This window comes from Aristolochia californica, unplaced genomic scaffold (genome assembly GCF_029961685.1).
Source record: "Aristolochia californica isolate CCGP_79_NKW_82.1479 unplaced genomic scaffold, dmAriCali1.0.hap1 SCAF_5, whole genome shotgun sequence".
Lineage (NCBI taxonomy): Eukaryota > Viridiplantae > Streptophyta > Magnoliopsida > Piperales > Aristolochiaceae > Aristolochia > Aristolochia californica.
Window position 1 is genome coordinate 43,195,483 of NW_027182214.1, and position 19,545 is coordinate 43,215,027.

A 19,545-nucleotide genomic window follows, 5' to 3' on the forward strand; every position below is an offset into this window, starting at 1 on the left:
TAGAAGCTACTTTGACATGACATCCATGTGGTGGGCACATTAGGAGAATTAACTAAGGAAAGATTTTGTGCTTTGTGCATCTATAATACTAGTTAAAGCTCTTGCACCTAGGAGACATAGCAAAGTTTTTGCTTCTGCTTCGTGTTAGCTCAAATGTTGGTCGTCATGTCAAGACCCTGTTTTTCTACTGCTTAACCTGAAATCTTGTCGATGACTTTTTACGGCAGAACTTCAATGACTCAATGCTATCATCAATTCATGGACTCTCTAATACCAAAAATGGTGCCACAATATATGAAGTCTTAACTCTTTTTCTCTGAATATAATTAAAGCAAGCTTTCAGTTGAATATCGATAATAGTCAATACGAAATATACTTTTACAACAAAAGATACATAATTATTTTGGGAGCCTAGGCTGTCAGACTCTCGAGGAGATGAGAATTTCTCAGAGGTCCGTTGGCTCTCTGCATAAACCCTGTCCAATGCTGTTATTTTGACAATCAATTTTCTTTTATCTTTTATACCAACTTCAACCACCTTTTTTCCACAATACGTATCCTCCAACAACACAAGCAGAGTTTGAATACAAGCACCACAAAAACACGAAATTGAAAAGTTTACGCGAGTCGTAAGGAGGCCCACAGGATCAAACCATCAACTGTGCATTCATATTTTTGGACCACATGTCTGACGCCAAAGGAGGCTAGACACATCATCATTTGACTAAAATGAACTTCCATTGATGATGATGACAAATATAGCATAAGATGTTTGATAAAAACCCAAAATGAGAAGGCCAATGACACCGTCCTCCAATAGGTCAGTATTAGGATTTGGCACCTTTTTATCCCATGAGAAATGAATGATATTGCCTCTACAGATCTTCTCCCTTCCTCTCAGTCCGATTGGTTTTGAATGGCAATTTCTTTGATTTAGTTCACGGGATTTGGGTGAGAACTGTTCTTACCAATACCCTCCGTGCCTTCTTCCCTCGTTTCGGGAGAGTATTAAGATTGCCTCAAGAAAAAAACAGCAATAACTTCAATCTATGATTATGAACAGATGTGACAACTGCGAACATAGAGCCCCTAAACAAATAGATATAGATCATGTAGGATGTGCTAAATTGTTCACCTTTAGGTGTCCTTGCAATTTGGCCACTAATTAGAACTGAATGCAAGAGTACCTGCACAAGCTACAGGTCAACAGTTAAGATTCTATAATTCAAGTGAACCTTATATAATTGTCAAAAGAGAAAATACTGGAGTCGCACTAAGACCACCAACCTCAAACTTTGAGAGGTTCAATGGCCTCAATTTGAACAATTAATGCAGCACTTTGTTCAATTCCAAATCTCAGAGAATGCCTAGGAGACTTTTGATTCTATCTCAAGTGCTTGTATTGCGGTTCTTACTGTGCCTCAAGGATGATAGACTTTCTGATCCTTGTTGGACTTCATCCTTTGAACATTTGGTTGGGGCGGTTTGTAATGGCCTGAAGAAGAAAGATCATTAACACCAATAGCTTTTAAGAAATTCACCAACTTATTGTCACGAATAGAGAAGTCAGGAGTTACCTCATGATAGATCAATATTCAAGGACCAGGATGCGTGTATTACTGAAATATGAACTCTATAAACCCAACATACAGAAGTTACTAGAGTACTGCAAAGTCACCTTGGTGAACTTACACGCTTCTGTGCCTGTTGATTCATCGCAGATTTTAGGCTTCCCAGTGCCTCCTCAGCAGCCTATGATAAAATATCAGCACAAATCAGACATAAACCAGGTCACAGAGAAGAGAAGCTTTTGAACCAAAAGGTTAACAATTTTTTAAAAACAAATGCACCTAAAACTCTAAATTATTAAAAATATTTTTTTCCTATCCATTGTCCTTGTTCCAAGTTTCTGAAATTTATCTAAGAATATCTTTCAATGTGGAAAGGGATGAAAAGGGAGAATTCAAAACATGCAATGGAAGTGATCAGGACTACCAAAGAAAATAAAAAGTAAATTTAGAAGAAAAATACACTTGAATTCCATATCTGATATGGCCAGTGACCTTGATAATGATTAAAGATAAAGCATTTATAATTCAAAATATTCAATTTTCTTTTTTTTTTTAGTAGCAAGAATCTTTATGAGGGGACAGCATCTTCTACTCAACTGTAGTAAAAAGCATTATCTCTTCTTTTCCTGGTTACAAACACTTCCAATAATAATTTACCAATGATTGTGGGAAAAAAATACTTTTACAGTTCAATCATATTGAAGTCATAAAAAACCATAACCTGCAGCTTAGCTCCCTCCTTGCTAGGTCCAACACCTTTTCCTACAATCTGTCCACCTATTTCAACCTATAACAGGAGGTAAAACAAGGAAATGAACCAACTTTGAGACCAGAATGCACTCAAAGCTAGATAAATCTAGCAAATATTAAATGAAGGAAACAGTTAGGCAGACCAGAAGTAATAATCAAACGACAACTAAACAAAAGTAATAACCAAAGGTCAAGTAAACAAAAGTACTAATCAAACATCAAGTAAACAATTACAGAAAGCAGAAACAAGATAAATCACTTTTACCTGACAATAGAACTGCCCTTCATTCAAAGCGATTGTGGCTGGCATCTGATCTTGGAAAACTGGACTCAGCCCCTCCAAGTAATACCAACAAAAAAAAAAAAAAAAAAGAATGAATGACATTACATCCATTAGCTAAATATATCTCTATTCTGTAAAGTAGTTTAATCATCTATGGTATAAATCTCTTACTAATTCTTCAATCCCAGCAACAACAGCTGATAATCTTTTTGAATCCTCCACCAATCCTAGCTGCGCAGATGCACTTGAAGAAGGCAATTCTACTGTTCTTGATAATTCATCCAATCCAGAAGGACTTACAGTATCTATCAGAAATCCGTTTTCCCTCTCATGTAAAATCGCATCAAGGTTTCCATCTGATGGTCCACAATCAGGTCCGATATTTGCCACATACTTACCTGCAGCAATAGATGCGAGTACTGAAGAAAGACCCACAGAATAGCATCCTAGGAATGGAACTAGCAAATGATAGAACAATTGGAGGATGATTTATGAAGCATCCTTAATTGAGTTCGATAAGGTCCTATAACAAATTAATGTTGGCTTACCTATACCAAGAAAAGGTAGTACAAATAAAAATATATTTACATATTTATCCCTATGCTCAAAGACGTTCTCTCAGAACTCTTGGTAGCTTTTCTAGGTTCGCTTTGCTTTGTTCCATTACATGCCAGCTGCCTTTTTCTTATATCATTCCTTTTATATGAAGCATATTTTTTTCCTCCTAATTTACTTTCACATGAAGTATTTGTAGAACTATATAAGTTACTTTTCATGTGGGAACAGTCCAACATCAATAGCTTGCTGAATGAAAGATGGGATTTAGTGCCTAAAATTATGATACATATCAGCCCTGAATCAGATATTTGTATGAAAATTCCTCAATCGAGCATTGGAAAGGAAAACATATTGTAACCAGGCTTCCAAGATTTAATATAGATGGCTCAGGTCTACCATTATATCATGCAAGAACTTGATTTTTTTTTCAGCAGTAGAGTGTGGTCAGCTCCTCCCAAATGACCCGCTAACCTTAGGCCTTTCCCAACTAATAGTCTAGGACTTTTTTTCCCATACATTTTAATTTTCTCTCTCAAAGAACTAGCGTGAGACGTAGAGCACATGTACAATGATAGACCAGTGGATTTTTTTACCCACTAACACTCCCCCCTCATGTCCAGGCATACCCAGCTCAAAAAATGGAAAACATACATACAAGCCATAGAGAACAAACACAGATCACAAAAAAAAAAAAAAAAACACGCTCAAGTTGACGTTAATACCATGTTAAAGTTGGGTTTGTTCCACATTTTAATTTTCAGTCTCAAACAACTAGCATGAGACCTAGAGCACATGTATAATGATAGACTAGTGGATTTCTTTAGCCACTAATACTCACCCTCACATCCAGGCATAAACCAACAACCTAGCTCAAAACATGGAAAACAAACACAAGCCATAGAGAACAAACACAGCTCACGCAAAACAAAAACACAGGCTCATGTTGACTCTAATAGCTTGTTAAAGTTGGGCTAGTTCCTCCTGAAATGACTAGCTGAAGCTAGGAGGTCTCTCCCCCACTAATAAGTGTTGGGCTTTTTTAAGCCAAAACCAATGTGAGAATGTTCTCCCACACACAATAACTCTCACTCTCAAACAATAAACCAATAATGTGAAACACATACAATTAGAGACTGGTAAACTTTACCCACCAACAAATCCCACAATTCACACCTTGTATGGCAACTCCAATTCCATTTCAAATAAAAGATTTGCAACAACATCTTCGCATAGAATACAACAGGATGAAGTTAAAGCCTAGGAACTTTGGAAAGATCATCCTGGTTTAGGGGAAAAAACGGTTATCAAAGATAACAATTTAAATCTCCAAAACACTCAATCCAACTTGTAATCTGTTTAGCTCATGACGAATAAGTTAACACTTTGAGTAACCATTAAAATAAGTCTTTTTAATTCAGAAAAATTTAAACATTCATGTAGGTGATCCAATATAACCTAGTTACCACATAAAAGTTTCACTAACAAGTCCCTTTTCAAGCACAGGAATCAGATGGAGAAAATGAATAGGAACTAGATGGACAACTCAATGCATATGGTACCATTATCATCACCAGATCAGATTCTATGTTATCTTCCATACAAGCATCTGGGCCAACAATGTTACTTGGTACTAAGGGTCTTTCTTTCCATTGATCCTACAGCAATATGCCCCCAATAAAGCATTTCCTATTAAGAAATATATTATTAGCAAATGATGCAAACATTAGGCATAATTAGATCAACAACAGGAATTGGACCACTGATAAAGCACAAAAGGTCTCACTGGCCAAACTGTGAAGAGCATTATCAGCAGCTTGAAGTTGAGCCTCTTTCCTTGTTCTGCCCATTCCAGAACCCATCTTTTCACCATTGAACAGAACCTGAACCATTATAACATTGATAAGCACAGAGGATATCAGAAACAACATATCTAGTAGGTCTGATTTGGGCTGGATCATGATAATGAAGCCAGCACTAGCTGAGCCTGCAAATTTTGAACTGTTCAGTTAATCTCCTTATATAAAAGATGGACTAATTCAAATCCTGGCTGGTTGTCACATTCAAGGTAGTGTAATATGCAAACATGGTAGGGATTGCTGGATCAAAATGAAAAACAAGAACCAGCTTCAGGTACAACTGGGATGCATGTCAGAAATGGACACCCCTAACTATGACCTCCATTGTTGAGAATATCAAACCAACTTAAGATATATTTTATAAAGCAATACAGATCATCATTAGATCACTTTTATGAATATTATCAAACAGAGAAAATAGAAAATAAAATTAAATATTAAACAAAAATAAACTTACCTCAACAGAGAACTGGAGGACCTTACTCGCACTCATAACTGACCTGAACTCAACCTGTAGAAAAAGGAAAGGTGAGGGAGAAGAAAAGGAGAAAGGGGAAGGACGAAACCCTCAAAATACAAATATAAGCTACAAATCCGAAATAACTATACCTTAGACACACATCTCCGCCCAATTTCTTGTAGCACACTAACAGATAGAGCAGATGGCTGTGTAGATAACGTTCCAGTCACAGCATTGCTAATAGATGTGTGCAACACTTCATCATCACCTGAAATACAGTTCACTCAGAGAACAGGGGGGAGTAACTCAATGCAACATTAAGTGACAAATAACAATACCAGCTGAATGACTTCCTCGCAGATGATTTTGCTTGTGCCTTTCATCTCCAACGTATGCCTACATATACACAAGTAGAGTTTTCTTATGACTAATAAAACTCCTATACATAAAATGACAATAATTGATCAGATGGGTACATCAAGAAAGTAATGCAAACACAAACCTCCTCAGTTTTCATTAAAGAAACACTATGGGGTTGACCAGAAGGAACTGAAATCTCATTACTGTGATGAGATGGATTAAGGGCTCGATTCTTATCAAGCAACAACGCATCAGGCTCTTTGGCTAGTCCAAGTGAGTGCTTAGTAGGCAGTCCAGCTCCAATATCTTCCTCTGCTACAAGCCAGCCTCCATGTCGCTGAGTTGGCATCACTGAGATTGGTGCTGGTGGCCTTTGAACAAGAAGAGGATCACCAGGTGGCCTTTGAACAAGAGGAGGATCTCCAGTTGGCCTTTGAACAAGAGAAGGATCTTCAGTTGGCCTTTGAAGAAGAGGAGGATCTCCAGGTGGCCTTTGAACAAGAGGAGGATCACCAGAACTGCTGTAATTCCGGATATCCTGTCCATGTTGTAAAATCAGGAGTCTCCTCCTCTCTATTTCAGACTGAGAAATCTCTCCTTCTCTAGGAGCAGCCCCAAGTAAACCAGGTCCTAAAAGAGGCATCATACATAAGCTCCTGCTCAGAACAGACAGTCCCAAAATAGAATGATTGCTTACTTGGTGAAGGTATATTTGGTCTGGGAATTAGTGGTGGCATGTAGTTAGGTGAAGCTGCTAATGGTTGCTGAGAGGGTTCAGGCCTCAAGTCAGAGCCATTTGAGACAAAAGGAAAATTAGATTCCTGGAAACAGAAGCAAACACCAAATTATCTGGAATGCAGAAAATTTTACTTCAATGAGAAAATAAAAATGACTTCTACCTGCAACATATGTATGGTATCCCCACACAACCATAATCAGACATTGTGCTATTAATGGAGCAAATAAGATTTTTTAACATATAAAGCACTCAGTTAAATTATATGACAAAATACATCCCGCCCCAGGTGCAAAATAAGACACACATTGACTCACCAATCGGTTCAATCTTCGATCTACTTCAGCACCACTCATGCCCTCCAGGACAGGAACTTCCCTGTTGCCATTTGGTACAAAGCCAGGATCCTAGCCAATTATTTGAAAAATGTATATTTAAATACAGTGATCCTCCATGTCATCTAAGCTTTCAAGATAAAACAGGTTTTGTTACCTCTGACATCAAGTAGTGCCTCACATCAGGTGCAGAGGGCAAATCCTTAACCTCATCTTCATAGCGCAGATCAAAAATTCTTCGCAAAAGATTCTCATCAAATTCTCTGTAAAGTATGAATATTTCAGACATGTCAGACAACTTTATGTAGCTTCCTAAATGAGGTGGTGTTTTTTTTTTTTTTTGGGAAAGCCCTAGGTAGGACGGCATTAAACATCAGTGCCATACATCAATTGATTTTACTTACTTGAAAAAGCCACCTCTGACATTGCATGCAACATTTCTTGCAACACAGAGCACAGGAACAGCATATGCCATCTATCAAGGCATCAGAAGTATCAGGTTCAATTAGTAATAAAAAGTATAACATCATGGAAGCCTGGAAGCACGATACCACATACCTCTGCCTGGGGAGCATAATATGGAGTAAATGCAGGTACAACATGAACTCTAGGCTGATCACCATCATCCCAAACATTCAGTCTGTCATCAATCACCATTGCCATTCTTGGGTGGCAAAGTCCATCTTGGAAAACATTTAGCAGTGACTTCCTTAAACCTACAAAACTCATAAGAGCTCCAATGAGATTCACAAAAAAAAAAAAAAAAGCACGGCAACTAGATTTTTTTTTTTTTGTTGTTGAAAAAATGCATATTTATCTCCTGTCTTTTACATGATTGAAATTTGATGGCATAATCAATAATGTGATGGGAAATATACAATGAAATATTAGTGAAAAGGTTTAACTTCTTGGGAGCAGGTGCTAACCTGATTTGACACATACTATGCGGTCCATTAGTTGTTGTGGGCTTATGAGATGTGCTTCTGGATCAAGAAGCCTCCACATCTCTAGGGCATAATCTCTTTCAGCCATCGTGCAAACATAAACTTCAAACCTCTTGCGCCCTTTAGCTGTCAAATAACTCCTCAAATCCTCCCATGCTGGTCGGAGCCTCACTAGAACACTAGTGTCACGGATCTGCCGAAACATAAATAATCTATAAACTGTAAGAAAACATGGAAAAAATGCAGAAATGAATTATTTATTTAAAAGGTTAAAAACTGCAGAATGACCTCTATACACATTTTTTATTATGATATTCTCAAATTAATACATAACATCACCCGTTACTATTATTCACAATATCCACTCCTAGTTAAGGAACTCGATGCAGGTTGACATGAGCAGCATAAAATGTTGCCTAGGCACTAGGACATGAACCCAATATACATCTATCAAAGTGCAGAGAGTTCACACGGCTTCATGGTGACAAAATTGCTCAAACTGCACTTGAAATGTGAAATTTTCAAGTTGTTAATGTCAATCAAATACAGCTGATGAACTGATTGCAGTTATATTTACCTTCCAAATAAGAAACAAGCTCATACACAAATTCCAAAAAAAAAAAAAAAAAAACTAATCTCTGGCTGATGAGATTACTTAAGGTAAACTTGATATGTAAATCTATCGAATTTGAGTGTCAAACAAAAGCAAGGATGGGCTAATTTACGTAATACGTACCAAATAAGAAGTAAATTCCCATAGAATAACAGAAATCTAACCTCAGGGTTTATGCGCGTCAGGACAACGTTTCTATCTGGCAGCCTTATAATGGGCCGGACAACCCGGTCCAGGTTACTAGAAAATGATGGAACCTCCTCTAACTGAATTTGGATCAGTTTACCATTATCCATGACATGATCATTCTCGGAATACTGCTTCAACAAGGCTTTGTCGTCCCAATATCGCTTTAGCTCAGCTTTCATGCCAGAAGATCGGAGTACATCGGTCTCACAGGCAATTCTTCTTTGGAGAAATTCGATTCTATCTTCAAAAGACTTCATCGTGTTTGCCACAATAAGAGTCTCGTCGAGATCAAAAACAATTGCAAGGCAACGAAGATTAAGCATCCCCAAGCAAGAAGCATAGAGACCTACAGGGACTGCACAGCACCAGAAACATGGAAATGCCTCAATCTTTCCCTGCATTGCTACCAAGTGCAGCTCTTCATTCCCAAGTAACACAACCGCAGTCTGAAATTATATATAAAATTCTGTTAGGAATTGTCAGCTTTTCACAAATGAAACAAAGAGAACCAGTTCATTGGAAGACCTTGAGTTCTGTAAGGCAAGAAACATATAGACGATGAAACGGTGATTGTTCAGAGATGGATTTTACTTCCAGCTTGCACCGCACGGTGAAAGGGGATATAGTTTGAAGCACTGAAAGAGGAGGGCATCTTTCGCTAGGCGAGGAGAGGTAATTGATGCGAATTTCGTTTTTCGGGAACAGGAAATTCGGGCTTTCAGCGGGGAACATCTGTACCTCGCCCAGGCACAGATCGCCATGGTAAACTATGGATTTAAACCCTAGAGTACTCATGGATTGGATAATGCATAAACACACTGATGGAAAACAATTTTGCCAAAAACTGATTTGAAGATCGACGAAAATGAGAACGTGTCGTAGTTAATTGCCCACTTCCTCCCCGCTTATTATGAACACAACACACTCTCACACTCTCCCGTATGCTCTCAAAGTCTCGTCCTCGTCTCCCTCCTTCCTCCCAGCGGTTTAAATGGCACTCAACGCTGGTATTTATAGAACGCTCGGACTCCTCTTACAAAGCCCTCAGTTTTCTGAAAATTTACCAATTTGTCTGATACTTCTCGACAGATAGCGTAGATGGATTCTTGATTTACTTCGATTTTTAAGGTTCTATTTTTTTTTAAGAAACTGATGCAGACGTCAAGAGTTGGTTTTCGCGACCACCGAGTGCACTCGTGAGTCGGTATTGATCTGAGACGTCGGGTCCGAGAGGTAGCGACGACCCAAGCCCCAACCATGTCCAGTTTCGAAGACTCGTTTGCCTCGGACGGCGACGATTCCCGACCCGCCGCCGCCACCACTCGCTCTTTCGACGACGATGGCTACCTCGGCTATGATCCTCGCCTTCCGTCCCAACGATTTGATTCTTTCTCGAATTTCACCGATAACGATTCGAACAAAGATCCCGGTGATGTCTCCTCTCCCGTCTTCAATTCTGCCGGAGACAATGTGTTTCAGTCCTCCGCGATGCCGGAGACTCCTTCTCCTCCACCGATCCACTCTGGCGGCGCTGGATTCTCGACCTTTTCTACGGAATCAAATGGAATGGCTTTGGGTTTTCTTCAAAACGATCTGCTAGAGTGACTAGTATTGTGTTGGAATTTGTGTTTATATCGACCGGGCCAGTTTTGTATAAGATCCGTGGACAAATTCACAGGAAAAACCCGGGACAAAATTCGGTAGGAGCGGGACTCGAACTCGGGACCAACCTGTTCTGATACCATATTGAAACCATTGCGCTAAAAGGCTCAAACCTTTTAGGAAAGCAACCACACGGATCTTATACAAGGACTGGCCCGGTTGATACAAACACAAATTCCAACAGGTTGCTTTCCTAACAGGTTCGAGCCTTTTAGCGCACGGGTTTCAACATAGTATCAGAGCAGGTTGGTCCCGAGTTCGAGTCTCGCTCCCACCGAATTTTGTCCCAGGTATTTTTGGTGAATTTGTCCTGGGTTTTTCAGGAGTTTGCCTCGGGTTTTTCCGGTGAATTTGTCCACGGGTTTTCCCGTGCGGGGGAGTGTTGGAATTTGTGTTTATATCGACCGGGCCAGTCCTTGTATAAGATCCGTGGGGTTGCTTTCCTAATAGGTTCGAGCCTTTTAGCGCAATGGTTTCAACATGGTATCAGAACAGGTTGGTCCCGAGTTCGAGTCCCGCTCCTACCGAATTTTGTCCCAGGTATTTATGGTGAATTTATCCTTTTTCCGGTAAATTTGTCCACGGATCTTATACAAGGACTGGCCCGGTCGATACAAACACAAATTCCAACATGTTGTTAAGTTCACTTGAAATCTGTGAATATTTTTCTGTTCGATGCAAATATCATCTATATATCTCATTTTCTTGTGAATTGGTGATCGGATGTTTTCTTCTAGTCCGCTTATCTCTTCTTCTTATGAATTAGTAAATGATTCAACTGCTGGTTTAGTTCTCGAAGCAGTTGGTATGCCATTTTTTCCTGCCTTATTTCAAGGAAACGCTTATTCAATTGATACGGATTTCTCATATTCCATGTGTATCTGCTGTCTGCCTTTCTTGCTGGCAGTCTCTTCGAGTGAGTGACAACATTAAAGGGAAAAGTTTCATGCTGAAGCCGACAAACACTACTGGAAGGCAATTGATGAGCTTAGTCCAAATGGTTGTAAGGATCAAGATTTCCCCAAGTTTTGGAATGGCATTTTTCAAGTATCAGATCGTTTACTTTTTCAAGAAACTTGTACTGAAATTGCTAGAGCCTCCTGGATTTTACATTAAGATTGAACCTCTATCGCATGTTATGTTAGAATGGGTCCTCGAGGATTCCATTTTAGCTTAACAAGGTAGAAAAGCCATTGAGGTCTTTTTTTCCCTCAACTTCGACCATGAGGCTTCCTCGGCTTCTATACTAATTATTTTTCCTGTGCTTCCACAAAAACCGAAGGTAATTACCAGCAACTGGCACAAGATTGGATTGGGGCGGACAGAATTGTATCGTCCGGTGAAGAGACGAGGTAGAGAACCAGCTGGAGTAGACTGAATCGCACTGTCCGGATGGGAAGAAGAGGTTTTGCCCAGAGAGTTTTTTTTTCAAAAAAAAAAATATTTACCGCACGTGTGAGCTCGCACGCCGTGCGCGATGGAGCGTCGAAGGGGAAAATTATTTCCCCCCTGGACTTCGGTCGCTCTCTGAGATGACGCTGGGGTCTGGGTTGCCGACAGAGCAGACGGCGGCAGGGCGACGACGACGGGAGAGGGTTCGGTTCAGCTGCTCTGGCTGGGGTACGGCGAGGCGGAGGCGAGGCTGCGGGAGTCGATGGCGACGGTGATCGGTGGTGATGTGGAGCAGGCGGCAGCGAGGTGGATGGATTTCTACGGAAAATCGGCGACGGGAGAAGAGCGATGGGCGGAGGCTCTGGCTGACGGGGGTGATTGCTCGGGGGAAGTCAAAACAAAGGAGGGAGAAGTTTTCTGGATAGGCGATGGCGATGGCGTGGCACAGGTGTGCGGCGCCGGGAACGGCTTAGCAGTGATGGCTACGGGAAGGAAGAATAAAGTTTTTTGGGTCGGCTCCGGCGCTCCGGCAAAACGAAACGGCGGAGGGTTTCGGGGGGAGGTACTGCGGAGGGCTGGCCCGGGGTTTGGCTTTGGCGATTTTCAGCGACGGGGGGAGAAAGGCGCAGACGGGGCGCAATAGCATTTGCCTTTCCTTTCCTTTCCATGGAAATGACGATTGACTCCAAAGTGCTGGTTCAAGAAACAATGCACGTGTTAGTAATGTGCCAACTCTTTCACTCGTGTGGCCCTTAACTGACATCTAAGTGATATTTTCCTTTAATTTGATAGTAATAGTAACTCGATACAATCACTTAATCTTGACTGTTAATGAGACTTCAACTTTAATAATCAATCTAAATTTTTAGAGTTCTGATTTTGACCATTGACGGACTATTTGACCGATCTATATTCTTTGAGTATAACAAACTTTGACTTTGACCTTTAATCAAGTTCTTTCGATCTTTGTCATTGATCAATATCGATATGGACCTTCAATTCAGATTCTAATTTTGGCGATCAAATTTCTACGACTATAGATTAAAGAAATAAGTACAAATAAGAGGTAAATTCCCTCGTCCCTTCTTAATCCTCTATAATACACAATATGCAAGTTTACAAGGAAATCATCAAATATTACAAAGAAGAATGAAATTATGCTACATTATCATATTCTATACAATGCTTTTTTGCATTTTTCTTTAGTTAAAAAAAAATAGAAGAGATTGAGAGGCTAAGTGGGCTTTAAAATTAGAGAGCTTTGAAAATAAGCACTCTTCTCACCTTGGTAGCATCTGTGTCATGCTGAGGGGAGTGCTGTCTAAATTCGTTGACGTAATGACTGTACTACTTGATCCTTTATCTTTTCGTCCCTGAGAGGTCTGGGAAGAGTCTCCTGAATCTTTCGAATTCCGGGTTGAGGTTTTAAGAATTCCAGGTGCTGTTAAGGTTTGCTCATCAAGCGTAATCTCCTTTGCCAGCATTTCCAAAACCTTATTCATCGAGGGTCTTTGCTGAGAGGTTGCTTGGGTGCAAAAGAGAGCCACCTTGATGAACCGTAGAACTTCCTCCTCTGGGTACCCATCCAGCTCTGGGTCTACAATCTCCAAGAGCCTGTTCTCTTCTCGCAATTTCCATGTCTACAGTTTGATCACAATAAATTAGATTCTGTACCAACAATTATTCTTCTTGCATTTGTATTTAGAAGGAAGCTGCGGAGAACCAGCTTAAGTTACTAAAAAGAGGAGAAAAACCATGGAATCCATAGAAAAGCATCTCACCCACTCTAGAAGAACCTTCATATCCTCATCCCATGCTGCCTTACTGCTACTTGTCCCACTGATGATTTCAAGCATGAGCACCCCGAAACTATAAATATCAGCCTTTTTGGTCAATTGTCCTAGCAAAGCATACTCTGGTGCTAAATACCCACTGAAAACACCAAATGGACGTAAAAAAGTCAGGTGTAATTGAGAAATGCATTTCAAAGAACATTTGAAATTTGTAGATCACACATTTTAACAAATGGACGTATGAGTTTCGGAAGTAATTTGAGTAACGAGTCTTCAACTCCACTTATTGAACAAACAGACCACTGGCTACGGAAATAAAGTGCTCGAAAATGCATAATGGATAGACAAGAAAAGAAGAAAATAATATCTTGGATTGTTATTTCAAACAGATCATCAAAAGCAAGTATTGAGAGGAGCTTCTAGAAAGAACGAGATTGAAACGAAGACGGTGAACATTCAAAGCAATTATTGTGTGTAGTTAGGGCACCCAGAGAATCAAAATGAGTTGATGGGGCTGAAGGGTGTTTTTCTAATAATTCACAATTAATCCTAGCTAGTTTCTCCAGCCAATTAGGCAAACATCTGACAATCAAGCTGAGGCTTATTCTGCTAAGTTTGTATCATATTTCAACTTATGTGCTGCAGATCTCTTGAATGAGCTCAGAGGGACTCTAAGATCATCATGGACATCAGTTAATTACATTCTTCATCAACCATAAAAATGTAAGACTAGCTAAGGTTGAATATGCTGTTCTATACATTAACTTTGATTTATTCATACAATCCAATGTTGACGCATTTGTAGCAGCAAGATTCAAATATAACTACACTAACTTTGGTTCATCCTAGAACCCAGCAAACTTCAGTAAAGTGCATATATGCCACATGAAAATGATTTATCTTAAATAGCTTTAAGACAAAAACTACTGAAACCAATTAAACAGTGTCTTCTAGTAAGAACCACTCTTTATGCAAATTTTAATGCACAAAACAGGTAAAATCACCTAGTAACTTTACAGATGATGCCTGACAATGTGGTGGTACTAGACTGACACAAGAAAACCTAAACAATGTAATGCCCAAATACAATTTTCTTTATTTTTCTACTTTGTGCAGACCAGTTACTCGACAACAATAGAATTCTTTCTAGCTTTTTCTTGTAGATGAAGACCAGTGACATCAAGGACACTAGAATTGGAGAGCACATCTTTTTCAGATATTATGTTTCCCAAAAATATTGTTTTCTTGATCACAGAATTATGATAACTAATTGAATGATAAGTCAATAAAACAAAAAATGTTATGGTTTTATATATACTAAAAACTTACTAAAACAAGTAAATTTTTTAATAGAAAGAAATATAAGTGCCTCAAGTATATAATTTCATTGATTCCGAAATGAAGACCAGTGAAGTCTCAGTTTCAGAGTCTTAGAAAATGCCACCTTGTAATGATAATATTTGAATGCAAACAGGTGAACCCACATGGTTAAGTACTAAATACAAGCTAAGGAATAAGAATAGTCTAGTTACAAAAAACTATACTTACATAGTTCCAGCAACTCGTGTACTGATATGTGTGACATTATCTGGAAAAAGTTTTGCCAGTCCAAAATCTCCAATTTTAGGGTTAAAATCCTTTTCAAGAAGAACATTACTAGCTTTGATGTCCCTGTGGACAATATGTGGTTCGGCTTCCTCATGAAGAAATGCTAGGCCTTGAGCTGTACCCAAACAAATGTGGGCTCTTTTAGGCCAATCCAGAACAATTCTTTTACTCTTTATACCTGAAATGATAAATTTTGCACCTCAGTTTCCTAAAAATAATTAAGTAAACAAATAAAAAGGATGGGAGTTTAGATTCTGGTTGTTTAGTTTAGATTCGAGATGAAATATTTGCTGTCCCATTTTCTTTGAAAAATAAAAAAGGAACACTGGCAAGCTGCTGAGGTTTAAGTGATTACCAAGTAGAGCACTAGCAAGGCTATTGTTCTCTAGATACTCATACACCAGCATCCGGTTGTTGCCCTCAATACAACACCCAATCAATTGAACAAGGTTCGGATGTTTAATATTTGATATCATTTCAATCTCTGTCAAAAACTCTCGAGTACCTTGTTTTGATTCAGCTGAAAGTGACTTTATTGCAACTTGGGTTTCATCCCTTAAGACTCCCTATAACAAGAGGCAGAAAATGTAGCATAACTATTAATATAAATGTAGTATAAACATGTTACCTTATTGAAATTTTGAACTTTCTACATCAAGACAGAGATCTGTTTTCTGTACATGTTGCAGACTGAAGATGAAAAGTCGGAGACATGAACTAACGAGGGTCAAAGGCTTACTTTATATACTACTCCAAAACCACCTCCACCTATTTTGTTAGATGGATGGAAGTTCCTTGATGCAGACCTTAGCGCATTGTAGGAGAACAGCCTGACATTGCTACCAATATTTCCTGCCATGCACAAACGGTTGCAATTTAATAAGCATGTTAGAATTGAAACTATATGGATACGAAAAGATAGATACATACGAATTCTGAGAGGCCTAAAGCTATAGAGAAAAAATGAACAAGAAAGAATGCTCCAGAAATACCAAGGAGGAAGTAGATCCTGTTCAAGGTACAGAGCAAATTCTTCATAATACGGTAAAATATAGAAATCGTTAGGAAGTTCTCACCTAATGGATGTTCCAGAGAAGAATCTTTGTTCTCTTTTAGAAATTTTGATGCACCAAAGCAGCAGAAATTCATCGCTATTTCGATCAGTTTCACAGTTTTCAAACAGAGCTTCTTTTTCACTTACTCCTTAGCACTCAATCTGACAAAGGGGTGAATGGAGATTCCTTAACTTTGAAGAATAAAGCTTGTGAACAAAAGCTGACTCATGTACAGGTCCATCAATTTTTTCCTTCAAGCACTAGAATTTTATATTCTGCAGCGATATGTATACTGCTCATCATCAGTCACTTGAGATGAACTAATAGCATAGTTTAAAATCAATCATAAGAAAAAAAACATAAGGAGGCTTTGCAATTTGTTGATGGAGTCAAGTTAAGGTCTCTAAGTCACAAAAGAAATTTGTGAGTTAAAAAAAAAAGGATCCAATTTACAAATAACAACAGTGACTTAAGTTTACTAACTGGTGTGCACAAAAAAACACTCTCTAATAACTGCCTTCATTAACATACACAAATAAGAACAAAATCCTCAAAGAGATGAAAACTTGTCACTTATCCTAAAATTCACAAATGAGAATCAGAAACCAAAATCACCCACACTAATCCTAAAAAAATCTTTGTCCAACAAATCATTCAAACCAGAGAATAAATTAAGAACATTAAATGACTCATAAACGTCAAGCCACAAGCACAAAAATGAAAAAATAAAATAAAAATTCTATTTTCCAGACAATTAGCCGAAGAACATTCCCTCCTTATCGACACTAGAAGACACACGTCTTTCAACCAAAAATTAAAACCCACTGCAAGAACATAAAACTAGAAAAAAGAGAAGTTTCAGGGAGACGACACTTACCATTCCGCTCCGACGCGATACCAAGTAGATCGATATAGGAAACTCAATTCTGAGCTCCCCAAGCATAAAGCGAAATTGATCAATCACTAACAACGCAGAATATCTCGTCCGACCAGAATGATTTGACATAAATGCAGAAACGGATCGAGCGGGCGAGAGAGAGAGAGAAACACAAGCAAGCGGCAGCGGGGGGTAGATCACAAACCCTTCGCAGAAATGGATGGGAACCGTACCTTCGAATAGAAGCTCACAATTCAACAAATCGGTATTTTTAAAGTGGCGGAACTTTCTTTTTAATAATCCTGGTTTGCTCCCTTCCCCACCTTCGTTTTCTTCTAAATCTAGACGTGGCTCTTCTCAACAAAAACAGAAGTGAAAAAGTCCAAATAGTGTTTATGTGGAGCAAGAAAGAGACAGTGGTTGAGGACACACTCTGTTTCACACTCGTCCTCCTTTCTGGATTTACAAGTGAAACGATTTCCCATTTCTTTATTAAATTTGTTGCGATGGACCTGGCCTTAAACCATTTCTCTCGCCGGCTCCCAATAAATATCTGCACTAGTCAAGAGTCTGCGCTCGCCGAGTCTGAATTCTGAGCTGAACACGGTAGAAGCTGGCAAAAAAGTAAAAACAAACGCGGTAGACACAGACGAGGAAGAGAAGACGAAGGAATTTTACTCGACTAATACCCCTCCGACCCGCTACACCACCTGTTCTTGGCGTGCGTGACACAAGTCTCCGGATCTGATTTCAGACGTTCGACGGTGCCCGCCAGCCCCGGCCCCCAGGGTAAATAATCAAAATAAGGATATTTATTATGCGGTAATTATTAATTAGATCGCCTTAAATAATTAATTAATTAATTATTCTGATCAGAAAAATTCTCACCCAATTAAAGAATTCAAAATAGGAATTCTCCACCCAATAGTGAATCCGTTCAAGATGACTTGGACTCGCCCAAAAGTCCTTGGCACGAGATGATTGACTTGGACTAAATCCTTCAAGGAATCTCTTCCTACACAGGCCTTCGCGAAGAACTACGAAAACGAAACGACGACGGAGAAGGATCGGGATCGGGATCGGAGTCAATGGAAGTGCACCGGCCAAAGCCAAAGAAAGATTTTTCATTACGATATCAGTTTGTTTAGTGATAATTGCCGGTGATAGTTACAGGATGCGACTTCTTCTTATAATTGGACTGTTTTATATAAACAAATGAACGATGCGTTCTAGTCCCAATCACCGGCGACCGTGGTAGCAGAAAATGGAGAAAGATTGAGAAGGCTTGCCTTTGTCCTCACCACACATGATGGATATGGTGGTTGAGAACCGGATCGATGTGTCGTTTTGAAATGGGAACTACGGAGCCCGCCCGCCGTAGTCGGAGCTGCTGAGACCTGTCGAGCTTGCGGCTTCCAATCTGTTTCTGTTGTCCCATTACATGTGACGACGGATCGTCCAGACATCCAGATGGACAGACAATGACGAGCGCTGGTATCCGTGTTGGTGCCGTTGGTAATAAGAGGCCATAAGTGGGAGTGGTTGACTAGACCGGCTTGTTTCTGTGGATGACGGAGGTTCCAGTCCAAACAGATATATGGATACGGTAGAAATTTTACAATTTACCCATTTTCTGCTTTTCTCCATTAATGGTCAAGCGTTGGAAAGCCACAATGACAATTCACACCTACCCGAGTTTGTTTGCTCTTAACACTCTGGCATGGGCGTGACGCTTTTCATTCTTACACTGCTGCAGCAGAATTTTTCTGAGATTACGCGACGCTGTCTAGACATTCTCACATTTTTTCAAGCCGATTTCTGGTCACAAAGGCGCCTCCTTCGAACCTGCTGCTTCTCTTTTTTCGGTGACATCGGCCTCTTTAGAAGACCAAGACCAGATATCAATGTTAACAGTTTTCATTATAAACGGTTTCTCATAGACACAATTAGTCTCAAACTTTTATCAGTTGCAATTGCCGGTAGTTGTCATGAATAACCTTGATGGGAAGTTTGACAATCTTTTATTAACTTTTTGGTTCCCGATTTCGTTACCCTTCAATTTACACCATTGTTGAGCGTGATCAAAGGCCGAAATCGCCAAACAGAAACAGAGAACAGATATTTTTTAACAGAATCTGATTGTATGGAGAGTGGTAGATTCTTGCTTCCGTTTGCATTTATAATATAAATTTATAACGTTATAAATTTATATTTAAGTCTTTACAATCAAACGCTCAGTTATTAGATTAATTTGTTGCTGCGTTGGAATATGGGCTCCCGGTCTTAAATTAATCATATTGGGTCCTCTCATGTTAGAACATGTTACCATATTCCGGCTGCCGATCTTAAATTAATCATGTTGGATCCTCTCATGTAATTCGGGAATCTCCCTATTCACAGACAAGGACATTCATGATTCCATTTTTAAACAATTATTTTCAGTGAATGGTGAAAAAAGGCAACTAGATGTTAAGAGGAAATCTATAAATTAGCCAGACAAGGA

General features: G+C 39.3%; 2 protein-coding genes across 7 annotated transcripts; both read right to left on the bottom strand.

Moving 5' to 3' along the window:
• Window positions 1–292: 292 nt before the first annotated feature.
• LOC137965992 (RNA polymerase II C-terminal domain phosphatase-like 2) lies at window positions 293–9,626 on the bottom strand. 4 transcript variants are annotated; one of them, XR_011116172.1, is made up of 20 exons: window positions 9,181–9,626; window positions 8,631–9,101; window positions 7,836–8,046; window positions 7,468–7,625; window positions 7,314–7,384; window positions 7,067–7,172; window positions 6,892–6,981; window positions 6,536–6,659; window positions 5,981–6,468; window positions 5,817–5,874; window positions 5,628–5,746; window positions 5,476–5,529; window positions 4,946–5,042; window positions 2,776–3,002; window positions 2,587–2,658; window positions 2,293–2,358; window positions 1,679–1,752; window positions 1,288–1,495; window positions 1,136–1,187; window positions 293–1,018 (listed from the first exon to the last, which is right to left on the bottom strand). XR_011116172.1 is itself a non-coding variant. In XM_068812421.1 (20 exons), exons 1-19 carry the CDS (start codon window positions 9,448–9,450, stop codon window positions 1,162–1,164), a joined length of 2,871 nt encoding a protein of 956 aa, XP_068668522.1. In that variant the 5' UTR covers window positions 9,451–9,626; the 3' UTR covers window positions 293–1,018; window positions 1,136–1,161. The 4 variants fall into 4 exon arrangements, 1 of the variants encoding a protein (XP_068668522.1); XM_068812421.1 differs by having other exon boundaries at window positions 1,136–1,196; window positions 1,416–1,495; XR_011116171.1 differs by having other exon boundaries at window positions 293–1,187.
• Window positions 9,627–12,776: 3,150 nt separating this feature from the next.
• Window positions 12,777–17,624, bottom strand: LOC137966089 (putative serine/threonine-protein kinase). 3 transcript variants are annotated; one of them, XM_068812568.1, is made up of 7 exons: window positions 17,043–17,624; window positions 16,187–16,326; window positions 15,850–15,962; window positions 15,466–15,676; window positions 15,051–15,288; window positions 13,491–13,641; window positions 12,777–13,349 (listed from the first exon to the last, which is right to left on the bottom strand). In XM_068812568.1, exons 2-7 carry the CDS (start codon window positions 16,257–16,259, stop codon window positions 12,990–12,992), a joined length of 1,146 nt encoding a protein of 381 aa, XP_068668669.1. In that variant the 5' UTR covers window positions 16,260–16,326; window positions 17,043–17,624; the 3' UTR covers window positions 12,777–12,989. The 3 variants fall into 3 exon arrangements, with proteins under 3 accessions (XP_068668669.1, XP_068668666.1, XP_068668667.1); XM_068812565.1 differs by having other exon boundaries at window positions 16,187–16,440; XM_068812566.1 differs by having other exon boundaries at window positions 16,187–16,457.
• Between the last annotated feature and the right edge of the window lie 1,921 nt (window positions 17,625–19,545).

Excerpts from the sequence above, each read along its gene's own strand:
- LOC137965992 (XM_068812421.1), bottom strand. The coding sequence starts at position 9,450 with ATGAGTACTCTAGGGTTTAAATCCATAGTTTACCATGGCGATCTGTGC. Across the intron at positions 2,659-2,775 it reads TTGCTGGGATTGAAGAATTA|GGGCTGAGTCCAGTTTTCCA; the intron begins GTAAGAGATTTA and ends TATTACTTGGAG. Across the intron at positions 1,753-2,292 it reads AGGAGGGAGCTAAGCTGCAG|GCTGCTGAGGAGGCACTGGG; the intron begins GTTATGGTTTTT and ends ATTTTATCATAG.
- LOC137966089 (XM_068812568.1), bottom strand. The coding sequence starts at position 16,259 with ATGAATTTCTGCTGCTTTGGTGCATCAAAATTTCTAAAAGAGAACAAA. Across the intron at positions 15,963-16,186 it reads TTCTCTGGAACATCCATTAG|GAAATATTGGTAGCAATGTC; the intron begins GTGAGAACTTCC and ends TGTGCATGGCAG. Across the intron at positions 13,350-13,490 it reads TGAAGGTTCTTCTAGAGTGG|ACATGGAAATTGCGAGAAGA; the intron begins GTGAGATGCTTT and ends ATCAAACTGTAG.